The sequence below is a fragment of the Nicotiana tabacum genome, chromosome 8, assembly GCF_000715075.1.
Source record: "Nicotiana tabacum cultivar K326 chromosome 8, ASM71507v2, whole genome shotgun sequence".
Lineage (NCBI taxonomy): Eukaryota > Viridiplantae > Streptophyta > Magnoliopsida > Solanales > Solanaceae > Nicotiana > Nicotiana tabacum.
Window position 1 is genome coordinate 1,543,768 of NC_134087.1, and position 12,577 is coordinate 1,556,344.

General features: G+C 36.2%; 1 protein-coding gene across 2 annotated transcripts; it reads left to right on the forward strand.

Moving 5' to 3' along the window:
• The first annotated feature begins 2,379 nt into the window (after positions 1-2,379).
• LOC107809509 (uncharacterized) lies at positions 2,380-12,235 on the forward strand. Of its 2 annotated transcripts, none has more exons than XM_016634166.2 (11): positions 2,380-2,835; positions 3,605-3,729; positions 4,704-5,148; positions 5,936-6,048; positions 7,371-8,085; positions 8,525-8,923; positions 9,049-9,237; positions 9,343-9,567; positions 10,145-10,469; positions 10,589-10,769; positions 11,578-12,235. In XM_016634166.2, the coding sequence occupies exons 1-11, from the start codon at positions 2,641-2,643 to the stop codon at positions 12,044-12,046; spliced, it is 3,381 nt and encodes a 1,126-aa protein (XP_016489652.1). In that variant the 5' UTR covers positions 2,380-2,640; the 3' UTR covers positions 12,047-12,235. The 2 variants fall into 2 exon arrangements, with proteins under 2 accessions (XP_016489652.1, XP_016489644.1); XM_016634158.2 differs by having other exon boundaries at positions 2,383-2,835; positions 10,586-10,769.
• Positions 12,236-12,577: the final 342 nt, after the last annotated feature.

The window sequence follows — 12,577 nt, forward strand, 5'->3', positions numbered from 1 at the left end:
TTCTTTTCTTTGAATTTGAATAGTTGGGATGAATATAATTTATACTCGGAAATTATAATCGACGGGCAACATTTAATAAATTGTGAATTCTTTTAAAAGAATTTAAAGGCATCCCTTAAATGTGAATTTCTCAGGAATTTCATATAAAAAATGTAGATATAATAAACAATTCGTGGAAAACCCATAATACCATTAAGAATATTTGGCGTAATTAGGGATACGTTCGCGTAACCTGATTATATTGATAAAAGCAATTCGAATTATGCGTACGCGCAATTTCGAGCGAATATTTAATAAAAGGGATTTCTTCGAGGATGTAAAAAATAATTTCATATAACCCGGGATGTGCAGTTCACTGTTTAAATATAAGGGTGGTGATGTTCTTAATTCTATTTTAAATCACGAACATATGAATTTGTAATAAAGGATATAATATGATCAATTATATTGTGTACACGTATGCATGACATGATCCCCGTAATTATGAAAGGTATATAATACGAATATACGTACGCGTAATTCGTTTATATAATTGTAAACAATAAGTAAAAGCGGTAGTAAAATCATGCAATAAAAACGTATTTAGTAAAAATCAAGATAATTAAGCCAATAATAAAAATAGTTGAGCGACCGTGCTAGAACCACGGAATTCGGAAATGCCTAACACCTTCTTCCGGATTAACAGAATTCCTTACTCAGGATTTCTGGTTCGCAGAATAATAAACAGAGTCATATTCTCCTCGATTCAGGGATTAAAACCGGTGACTTGGGACGCCTTAAAATTCCCAGTGGCGACTCTGAAATAATTAAATAAATTCCGTTTCGACTGTCCTTCAATTGGAGAAAACTCCCCACGCGCCCCGTGGGCGCGTTAAAGATTTTGTGGCGTACTTACATCCTTTTGCCTTCCCTTCCTTATCATGAAATGATGTTCATTATAATAGTTCACTAATATAAATAATCATTTAATATTTATTAATTCGTAATTGAACTTTGACACTTTTAAATATAAAAATCTATAATGTAAACTTTCCTGCTTTTGTTCCGTTTAAATGTTATTCCTAACTAATATATAAACAATTGTAATAATAATATTTATGTGTGATTGAATTTACAAAATATTAGGCTTTACTTAGGAGGAAAATAAAACTAAAAATAACAAAAAAGATGCATATGTTTTCTAGTCTAAATATGCGCTACGTAATCTCTTCAAACACCAAAATTATATAATATAGATAAAAATTAGTCAGTGTATATAGAGATTATTGGGATTTCATGAGGAGAAAAAACAACTAAAAAGCTTTTCTAATATTATTATAAATATTTTATTGGGGAAGGGAAGGAAAAAGAGAGAAAAAAGTGAAAAAGCCACTAAGAAAGTATTCAAATAAATAAAATCAAACTTATCTATGCCATTCACAGTTAGATCGTAATCAGATTCTCGTTCTCATTGTCATTAAATTAAATAACGTATCCAAACAAACTATTTTGCAGCAAATTAATTAGGAACCCCGTTAATAGTTTTTGAAGAAAACCTAGCTAACAGGGATATTTCAATCGTGACTTATTGGCAAATGAGTAGTGAAATTGCTTATTCGAAGTTTTACCTACTGACCAAGTACTATGGTTTTGCGCAAATGGCCATCCTAGCAGAGGATCCTACTAAATATCAGTTTTTTGCAGTTATTTTCTTTGTATTTCATTGTCGTAGATTTAGGAATGGCCGGTGATACTTGTGCGTGATGAATATATCTTGGGCAAAGACATCTATTGTGCAAAAACGTAAGAATATACATTTTCTTGAAACTTTTTTTTTTTTTAACAAATCAAACCGCAAATTGATTTTACCTCTAGAAAATCTAATACCACTTGCAGAAGTTCATTTTGGGCTGCTTGACTTACTTGATTATCAACACAAAACTTTAGCATCACCGCTTACACCTGCACCAAAAAACACAACTTCAACAAAAGGTATGGTTGAAGATATTAATATTTTAGATGAATACAAATAAATAATAACAAATACCGAATATAAAAAACACATACATAGAGAATGGATGGAGATAAACATTGAGAAAGGAGGGTATATAACGTAGGAAAATGAATATTGTGCACTACTTTGGCAAGGAAAAAGGACGTTACAAATCGGTCTATTAAGAAGGTGACATTTGGACTTTTATCATAACACATAAATATGAGTATTTCTATAATTTGTGTGGTTTAAGAGCATAATAAAGTAGGTAATGTAAAAAGTTAAATGCATTATTGAGCTAATTTACTTAGGAAAAACAAACTTAAAAGGCAAAAAATTAAGAAAAAAAGATAAATAAGAATCCTATATTATATATATATAGGATAAATATGAGTATTTCTATAATTAGTGTGGTTTAAGAGCATAATAAAGTAGGTAACGTAAAAAGTTAAATGCATTATTGAGCTAATTTACTTAGGAAAAAACAAACTTAAAAAGTTACCTCACGTGGATAGCACGTGCATAAAGTTTTCGAAGTTTTGGGTTTACCCAAAAATATTTGTAGAAACAATTGAATCAATTGCAGCTCGGGCCAATTCCATTCTCATCTCCTCAACGTGGACTTCGCCGGTTGATTTCATCGATCGTCGTTCAATCATCGCCTGCACATGGAGATGAGAATAGAACCAGCGACTCCAGATTCCGATCGTGTCGCCGGAATGGCGTTGAACGTTCCGGTGAATAATGCGACGTCGTTCCTCCCTAAACGCCTTCGCCGACGATTTCTGGTAACCAAAAGCCCTTCCATTATTACCGCCCAAGATATCGAAGCTAAGCTTAAGGACGCCGAATTACGTCGTCAGGTAATTAATTATACTCTATTTTCCTGTACGTTTACACAATTATTGCAAATATGTGATCCTGTTTGCTAGGATAGGAAATTTAGATGGTAACATTTTCTATTTATATTAGTGGCAGCAGAAAGAAAATTGTTATAGAAATTGTTTAAAAATTGAATTTGCATTCTTGACTATATTATTAATGGATTGATATCAAAATTTGGAATGTTCCAAAAACGGAAGGATTGTTACAAGTTTTGTAGTGGAAAGTGAAAATTTAATAAGTTTATGATTTGGCAGCATTCTATTAGGGAAGAATAGTGCCAGTTCATCCGTATGAATAAACGGAACTTTAGAAAGTTGCTAACTTGCCTAGTTCTTGAACAATACAAGATATAGAATGATACTGCAACAAAAAACTTGAGCCTTAAAGGTCTAGTCTGATGTGATATTTGAAATAGTGTGCTTTTCACTTACTTGATTCAGCTAAGTACTCGCTTTAACTTGGTGAGCAATCAAGTTTAGTCAAAACTCGTTGTTGAGTTTTATGCTAAGACAATTTTTTAACTTGAAATGAGTTAACTCAGCCCAGCCAAGTCAAGCTGCTTTGATGGTATAGAGTATAAATGAATGCTAAACTAGGCTAAGTTGACGGATCCTCCAAAACTGCTATCGTGCGTGTGTCAGATCCTTCAAAAGCAACGCATTCTTGGAGGTCTAACATGAGTGCAGCGGCATTTTTGGAGGACCAAATTTATATTGAGTCGTTGACCAAATTTTTAATAAAATGCAGCAATTTTATGAGTTATTGGCGAGCAAGGCACGGCCAAAATTGAGGTCATCGACATGCTCAATTTCGCAGGATGGAGAGCTCAGAAAGCAACTAGAAGCGAAGCTTCTTGCTGCTGAAAAGAAGAGGTAAACGGTTTGGGCTCTTTATGTCAATTTTCTTTATCTCGTATTCTCCTTTTTGATTGATAAACGAGTTTTTTACTTTTGTCATGTTGTTAAGAGTTGAGCTATGATGATCAGAGAAATTAAGCCTTTAATGTTGCACATATGGCCTGTGGCTCTTTTTGATTTTTCAATTGGGAAGGGGTGTAGTGAGTTTATCTCATTTCTAATCCTTATAACTTCATGATTCTTGAACTTTGGACTTTAGACATCTTTTCATTTTTGGGAAGAGAATTGTGCTTTTTCCTGTTTTACGTTCTTAGTTTTCCATTTTTCCGTTGATTAAAAAACATAATGCAAAAAGTTCTTATGGATTCAACTTGTAATTTCAAAACTGAAATATATGGAAATTGATTGACATTTGAAAATAAATAAATAAACAAAATACATTGAAACTGAATTAAAAGGGGAAAATAGAAAGCAGAGCGAAAGGAAATATGTTTTTCCCTTTTCTACCAGCTAGATACTTATGATCAAAGCTTCTCAAGCACTCAAGATTATGCCATTCATCCGAGTTGAACTGCACAGTTCTCTACACTTCTCTTATGTGGTGTTTGATGTTTGAGTTTGGTCATTGCATACTTCAATGTTTAGGGGTTTCCATCCTTTTGATGCTTGTTCCAAAAAATATTTTACTTTGAGAATAAAATGAATATTTCGTGTGCTAGTTTTAGGGATATAGTCATGATACAAGTCTGAGGTTGGGGTATATCGAGAAGAGGTCCAAGGAGGGTAAAAGAAAGAATGTGAGGACTATAATAAGTGTAATTAACCTTTGGGTAAGGGGTGGGCTTCCATGATGACAAGTTGAAGCCCAACCTATTGTTTTACTGGTTGCCGCAATTTAATAATTGTACATGCAACTTTCTACACCTGTCAAATATTGAGAAACTTATGGATGTTAATGGCTTTGTACTTGTTAATTGTTATTCAAGCAGGTTAAGCATCCTTGCAAAAGTTCAGAAGCGCCTGGCAAGACTAGACGAGCTTAGACAAGCGGCTAAAAATGCTGTGGAAATGCATTTTGAGAAAGAACGCGATGAGCTGGGAAATAAGGTCGAGTCACGAGTTCAGCGGGCAGAATTGAATTGGAGTCTTCTTCTTAAAGCTTGTTGGCAACGGAAGGCTGCAAAAAAGGAAAGGATTTCACAGTTGTTAATGAGGAGGGTAATGCAAGAGAGCAAATACAGGGAGTGTGTCCGGGCTGCTATTCATCAGAAGCGAGCTGCTGCTGAAAAGAAGCGGTTAGGATTGCTGGAAGCAGAGAGATCAAAGGCACGTGCAAGAGTATTACAAGTTAAGCAGATAGCAAACTCTGTATTTAGTCAACGGGAGATTGAGAGGATAAGACTAAAGGATCAGCTGGAGGACCGTCTCGAAAAGGTATGTAAATCTAAAGGATTGTGCAAGATTACTACGTGTTCTGTCACATTAATTAGGTAGTAGGCTCTGTAGCACATACAAACTACAAAGACATGGATTCAGGAGTGAAAGTTTGAAGATATAAGGGATCCGACATGAATAGAAGGCCAAATAAAGGGGAAAAAACTTACAGAGGGAATTTTCATAAGATATACAAAAACTCAGAGAAGCATTCCTGCTTTTGCATTTGTTCTAACCTCACAAGTAATAGAGCTCAAGTCGTTGAACATTGTTTTGGGCATAAGGGTTGTTTTGAAATCAGATTAAAAATTAAAAAGAGCATTGATGAGTTTGACATGCTAAACGAGAGCATTTAATTCTACACCAATTGTCTAAATCTATTCATGTACCTATCTTCTCCGAAGCTAAGGCTTGGTCTGATAATGGTAATCATAGAGTCTGTTTTTCATTAGTTCTTTACTACTAAACCAATTTTTACCCTTTCATAAAGTTCCTTCTATATACATAAATCTATTCATCACATAAACATCATACATGAAAGTAATGTCCTCTTGGGGTCTAGTAGAGTAATGTGTCCACGTTCAATTAATGCATTAAAAAGGTAAGACAACACCGGGTTAGCATGAGACATGTGCCTTGAGTTTTGTTTGACTGGTGTTACCGACAAACATGTTCACAACCCAATAGATTTGGCGTCCGTTCTTATTGGATTTTAAATTTTTTCTCACATGAAGAAAGTGCAAGCTATCATTGCTTTACCAATGTCTAATATTGTTGTAATCGCTAGGCTAAGAGGCTTAGAGCAGAATATTTAAAGCAGAGGAGAAGTCTACTAAGTTCACGTCGCACCTGTTCAGACATAATTGCGTGGGGGGAGTTTTTGTCTATTAAGCTAGCAAGGTAAATTTGGAGCTCTGAGCTACTTTCTTTATGTTTGCATGTATTGTTCTTTATGTTTCTTCTTGTAGATCACCAATGTTGATATCAATTGTAAACTAAAAGTAGGCATTTGTCATTTGCCCTTAATTAATCAAGGAAGAAATCAGTGAACTGAATGGAAAGTCGAGTTCCAGACTATTCCATCCCTTCCTTCAGCAAATATGTTTAGAAGTAGGTTGGAAGGGGCATTTCAAGAACTTTTATTGCTGCAACATGCTAGGTTCAATTGGGCAATAGCAATGGTATCTAAGTTTATTAGGCTTCCATAATGTGAAATGGGAGTGTATGTTGTACTAAACTTCGATATCTTTTCAAATAAGCTCTTGAGAAAGTTCATAATTCGTGCACACGAGTGTGTGATCTAGCAGCCAATGAAGTGGGTGAAAACCATGGGTGACCAGGGTTTAAATCTCAACATAGACAAAAAACTCTAGGTGATATTTTCCCATATGTCTAAGTTTTGATGGGCAGATTTACTTTGTATACGTGCTGGTGGGAGATAGCAGGGATCCAATGGAATAATTAATAGTCGAGGTGCGGGAAAGCTGACCCAGATACTACCGTGTAAAAAAGAAGGGATAGTCATAATTCTTGCATGGCATATATTGTCATATTACACTACGTCTATTCTTTTATTAGCACTCTATCTCTCTCTCTTGTGGTTCTGAGGAGTTAGGCTGTGGCTTTGAGGTCAGTTTGCATCTTAAAGATATCTTACAGTTTACTCAAATATGTAGTTGGTTCTACAAATTATGGGAGGGATGGCGTAATCAACCTGTTCCTGTACTGAATTCTGTACCATGCATTAACGATAAAGCAAATGACAAGAACAGCTTGCCCTTAATTACATCCTCTTCCAAGAAACAGTAAACTCCGAAGCATATCCTAGGAGTTGAGAATATTGCTTGATGGTTAAAATACAAAGCAATGATTTCTGCTCTTTTTCTTTGAGAAATACATATTCTTTTTATTTTTAAGAAAAGAAATATACGTCACAATCTTAATTTAAAAAAGAAAAGACAAAAGGAATACATTGCAATCTTTGTGTTTGTTCCCTCTGTTCTGATGTGCTAACTACCGCTGTGAGGTGGTGTCTTTTCCGATTTTCATACTTGGACGTTCTTGTATGTAAAGAGGAACTCAATAGTCTATCTTATAATGTACATATATAACTTGTTATTTATTGGCTTCCTCAATAGCATGGGTCATGCATTGTGGTTGTCCTCTTGCATTCCTCATTGTAGCCTTATATGCAGTACCTCAATAATTATTATGATTTCCAGGTGCTGGAGGCGGTTCATCCAACTAAGACGAACAACTTTTTCATTGGCTAATGCATATATGACCCTAAAAGTTAACAGAAAATCTGTTGAAGGAATGCCTTTTGAGCAACTTGCAGTGAAAATGGGGTCAAATGCGACCATCCAAAAGGCAAAAGGGTTGCTCGATCGACTGGAGTGCCGCATTAGTATCAAACATGAGCTTCTCGGTTCCAGAGATGTACTTTGTTTTGAAAATATTGATCATCTTCTTAAGCGTGTCGCTTCTTCAGGCCCATCTAAAGGGAGAGTGGCTGCTCCAGTCAAGTTATCAAGGTACCCAGCCAGAGTAGTTCTCTGTGCATATATGATTCTGGGACATCCAGATTTAGTTTTCACTGAAAAGGGGCAGTCCGAAGTTGCTCTTGCTGAATCTGCTGGAACCTTTGTTAAAGAGTTTGAATTGCTGCTTAAAATTATTATAGGAGGTCCCATTGAATCTACAGGAGAAGAAAGTGCAGCTAGGCTGGCTTTTACTTCTCAGCTAAAAGCTTTTGATAAAGCATGGTGCTCTTATCTGTTTCACTTTGTGATGTGGAAAGTTAAGGATGTCAAGTTGTTAGAGGAGGATTTGATAAAAACTGCTTGTCAACTGGAGCTCTCCTTGATGCAGACTTGCAAGCAGGTTATGGGAGATTACAATGATCTCACAGTTGAATTCAGTTCTTTCCAGAGGCAGGTGAGCGTTGCAGACATGATTTGTTGTGGAAATTCAACTTTGATGACTCTCATTCCCTTGTTCCGATACTGAATGTCCATCTTTTCATTTTTGTCGTCCCAATAATGTCCACTTTCCTAAAAGTTGAGATTTCTACTTCGTATTGGCAGTTTGTGACATTCTGTTTGTTATATAACGCAAACAGTCTTGTTTCAAGTTACTTCACAGCTGCCTTTCAGGTTTTCAGTCTCAGGAAAAATTAATTTCAAGTTTTGGCCTCTCATTCTTCCCACTTGTCTATATTAAATTATTATCTTTATTATAAGTATTCTATATAACAAATTGTTTATATTTTCAAAATTTCGTTTTATTGATTTTCTGGTGAAAATGGAACACTGAATTGGGGATGGATACTACATGTCGATTGGCTCAATCCTATGAAGCTAACTTACTGTTACAGGTGATTGAGAATCAGAAACTTATTTGGGCAAAGGTTCAGCTGCTGGGTGGTAATGCTGGGCTTGAACGTCTGGAACATGCTCTTTCTGAGCTGCGGTCTAGGTTTATTGACTCCATGGAGACTGCTTCTCCTAGTTTAGCTGGTTCATTCGACAACTCTGATATCAAGAATTCAGGGGAGTTCGATGTAAATGAAAGGTTTAATGGTACACAGGGCATTTCTTGCCCCGTGTCTGTGGAAGATGATTCATATTTGTGCGACAAAGGTGGTTCTGGAACCCTTCATAAAAGCATATCTACTGGTTCATTACTTGCGACAGAGAATGAAGTGCTTGTGAATAAAATTGTCCACAAGGGTTGTGGCTTGGAGATCATTAGTGAAGACCAAGAGAGTGTTAAGGTAAATAACCTGCCTTTAGTTAATGGATAGTTGTTTCATCTCTATTATGTAGTTACCTAATCTTGTTAAGCTTTTTGATATAAACTGAGAATAATTAGCTACATTATCTTGCTCTGTGTTTATAGGCTAGAGTGAAAGAGACAATGGAAAAGGCTTTCTGGGATGGTGTTATGCAATCCTTGAATCAGGATAACCCTGATTACAGTTGGGTTCTCAAGCTTATTAAGGAAATACAAGATGAACTATGTGAGATGTCTCCTCCGAGTTGGAGACAGGAAATAGTCGAAACCATTGATATTGCTATCCTATCACAGGTACTAAATTTGCTGGTACAATTAGATAGCTGCCCACGATAGCGGTTTGTTAATGTTGCTTACTGTCTGACTTGCTTTTGTTTCTTATTTTTCTCATATTATCAGGTTCTAAACTCAGGCACATTGGACATGGATTATTTTGGAAGGATCTTGGAATTTGCATTGGTTACTTTGCGGAAACTCTCAGCACCATCATATGAAGATGAATTGAAGAGTAATCACCAGAAATTCCTTAAAGAGCTAGGTGACAGTAATCAGGGTGGAGAAAACACTTCTTTGTTTGCTGCTTTGGTTATCAAGGGTTTGCAATTTGTTCTAAGGCAGATTAAGGTGAGTATTAAATAATTACTATTTACTCTGGTCTGAATTCTTTTTGGATGGAAAAGAAAAAGTAAAGGAAGAGACTGTAAGATGTAGTTTAGAGAGAGAAACTTTCTGAGTATAGAGAAAGAGAAGGAACAAAAGAATGTAAACATCTTTCGATTCTTAAGCCCTTCACATTTCATTACTTGTTGAAAGGTTTGAATTTCAATGCTAAACCAAATAGGTCAGATGGCAAACTATTTAATTCCTATCTATTGCTTAACACCAATTTTTTGCCAGCTCTCGACACATTTTGCCTCTTGTAACACATTATTAAGTGCTCTTAATGTGGCCCAGTCAAGACGAGTTATGCCACATTCTTTTTTTCCTTCTCAAAAAAAAATGTGGCATAACTTGTTTTGACTGAGCCTCCTTGAATAAATGCAAGTCGAAAATTGAGCTTAATTGTCTTAAATGAATCCTGATTTTTGACTTTCAACCAGGAAATAAGAAGAAAGAGAAATCATTATATTGGCCTTCTCTGTGCTGTAACTTGTCCTTATGTGAGTATTTTGATTTGATGATTCCTAACATATTCCTTCAGAAACTCAAAGGTGAAATAAGCAAAGCACACATCAAAATGTTAGAACCTTTCATCAAGGGACCCACTGGTGTTGAATATCTTAGAAGTGCTTTCTCCAATCGTTATGGTCCTCCTGTTGAGGCTCCTATCTCTCTACCATTGGTGAAGCAATGGCTCTCTGCTGTCATGTTAGTGGCTGAGCAAGAGTGGGATGACCACCTGAATTCATTGTCAGCTCTGAGGTTGAGCAGCGGGGCACATTCTTTGGAGAAAGCTCCAATCACACTTCGAGCTGGAGGTAGCTCTCTAAGGATATCAGAAGATCCTCCAAACCTGAAGACCAATGGTTAGTAACTTTGATACTTTCATTTTCTCGATCTCTATCTGTGTTTATGTGAAAGTACCTAAACACAACATAAGCATTACTCATTTTTTTTTTTTATCACAAACCTTGTGTTTCAGCAGTCGAACAACCAGAATGCAAGGGAGAGAAGGTTGATCTGTTCTTAAGGCTCGGTTTGTTGCAACTTGTCTGTGAGATTGAGGGATTGACTGTGGAAACACTACCAGAGACTTTGAAATTGAACTTCTCCAGATTGAGAGCTGTCCAAGCTTTCCTCCAGAAAATCATTGTAATCTGTACTAGGTGCTCTTATTTTTCTTTCCTTTCTTCTAGCTCCTTTCTCCTGCATATTTCGATTATGTACAATACACATTTTAATATTTATGATGCTCCTCTTTTCTGATCAGAAGTTTAATTTCTTCATTCTCCTCATTGTGGGGTTGTGTTAATGTCTCGTAAGTTGCATTTCAGAAGGGCTGTTGCCTGTTGGTCTCATCCTAAAGCAAAAATGCTCTCTTCAATATTTTGTTGGTTTAGATCCTATTTTTGGTCAAAGGAAACTGTCTTTGGTAATTCACAAGGGTTTCCTATTAGCTATAAATGTAAAATTTAATTCTAATTTTGGACATTTTAGGGAAAATGATGGATTTCGCCTATAGGTAGCTACATATTAAAGCAGTATGCATTATTCTTATATCTGTTGCAGCTGTGAGTTAGGCTAGTATATATATGGTCACGAAGTTGTGGATACTTTCAACTGGGTGAGATGTAGACTTTAACATATGATGAGGGAAGTCTTAATAGAATATGCTGGTCAATCTTCAATTCCTCAAGAGGTCCATTGTGAGTAGTACATCTGCTTTAGAGTTAGAAAATGGTGAATTGCAACTTTCCATCGTTAAACTTGTTACTAGTGTCAATTCACTTGCTATCCATGACTCTTTGCTTTCAACTGGAAGGTTTGGTTTGTTGAAACCCTTTGAGGTTTTGCCTTGTGATGTTGCCCTTTGGGTAGCTCGCTCCCAACATAGGAAAAAGGACAGGGGATATGGTGGAGGAGGACCTCTTTGCTTATTATATCCTCTGCTGATTGGTTTTTTCGTTTTTGCAGCATATTGGTTTTGCGGCAGACTCTTCTTGCTGAATCTCTGGTTACCAGCCCCTCAGACATGGAAGATATAGTAGCTAAATCTGTTAAAAGGTTGTTTGAACTTCTCGATAATGTGGAGGATGCTGGTATAACTGAAGTTGTGGAGACAATGGACCTTTGCCTAGAAGGCGATGAGCCAGAGAAGCGCCAAGCAAGGAAGGAGATCATGGTGAACGTGTTGGCGAAGAGCTTGCGTGCAGGGGATGCCATTTTCACTCGAGTTTCCCGCACTGTTTTCTTGGCAGCTAGGGCAATTATACTTGGAGGAAGTGGAGCTGAGGGTAGGCGATTGGCGGAGAACACCCTGAAACGTGTCAGTGCCACTATACTCACAGGAAAGCTGGTTGATGCCATGGAAAATCTGTTGGTTGTGGCTACTGTATCAGCCAGCATTCATGGTTCATGGTATCAAGAGTTGATAAAAATATGAGAGATTTGTAGCTTATTAGCACACGCTTCTTCAAAAAACTGTCAGTGCATTTATACATGTATAGGACTGGAAGGTTGATTTTCCTAAATGCCATATAATGTATTATGAAAGATTTCAACTTCTTGGATTGAGAAGTGTTTGATGGGCGAAAGTAAATAGAAATGGAGCTATTTATAATTGGTGTTTCCAGATATGGCATTTGTGATAATTTTCTCTCCAACCTCGTCCATGCCTCTGTTAGTGAATGTGCTTGTTTTAAGTGACTTTTACACCAAAAGCCATAAGTTAGGAATTTTAGTTTTTGGCTTTTGGCTTGATTTTGTCATTTTAGTTTAAAAACAAGTGGTTAAAAACACTTTTTTACTTTATCCAAACACTACAAAATGTCTTAAAAGCTATTTTAGCTTAAAAACACTTATAATAAGCCAATCCAAACGGGCTGTTAGCTAAAAGGAAAAGAAGCAATGAATTTTATAAGATTGTCCAATCTTCTTGTTTTTATTGATAGAGAAGTTTCAATAATTAAAAAGT

Bases quoted from the DNA above. Each gene is read 5' to 3' on its own strand.
- LOC107809509 (XM_016634158.2), top strand. From the start codon at position 2,641: ATGGAGATGAGAATAGAACCAGCGACTCCAGATTCCGATCGTGTCGCC. The intron at 6,049-7,370 runs GTAAATTTGGAG...TATGATTTCCAG, and splicing joins TTGTCTATTAAGCTAGCAAG to GTGCTGGAGGCGGTTCATCC. The intron at 10,770-11,577 runs GTGCTCTTATTT...TCGTTTTTGCAG, and splicing joins ATCATTGTAATCTGTACTAG to CATATTGGTTTTGCGGCAGA.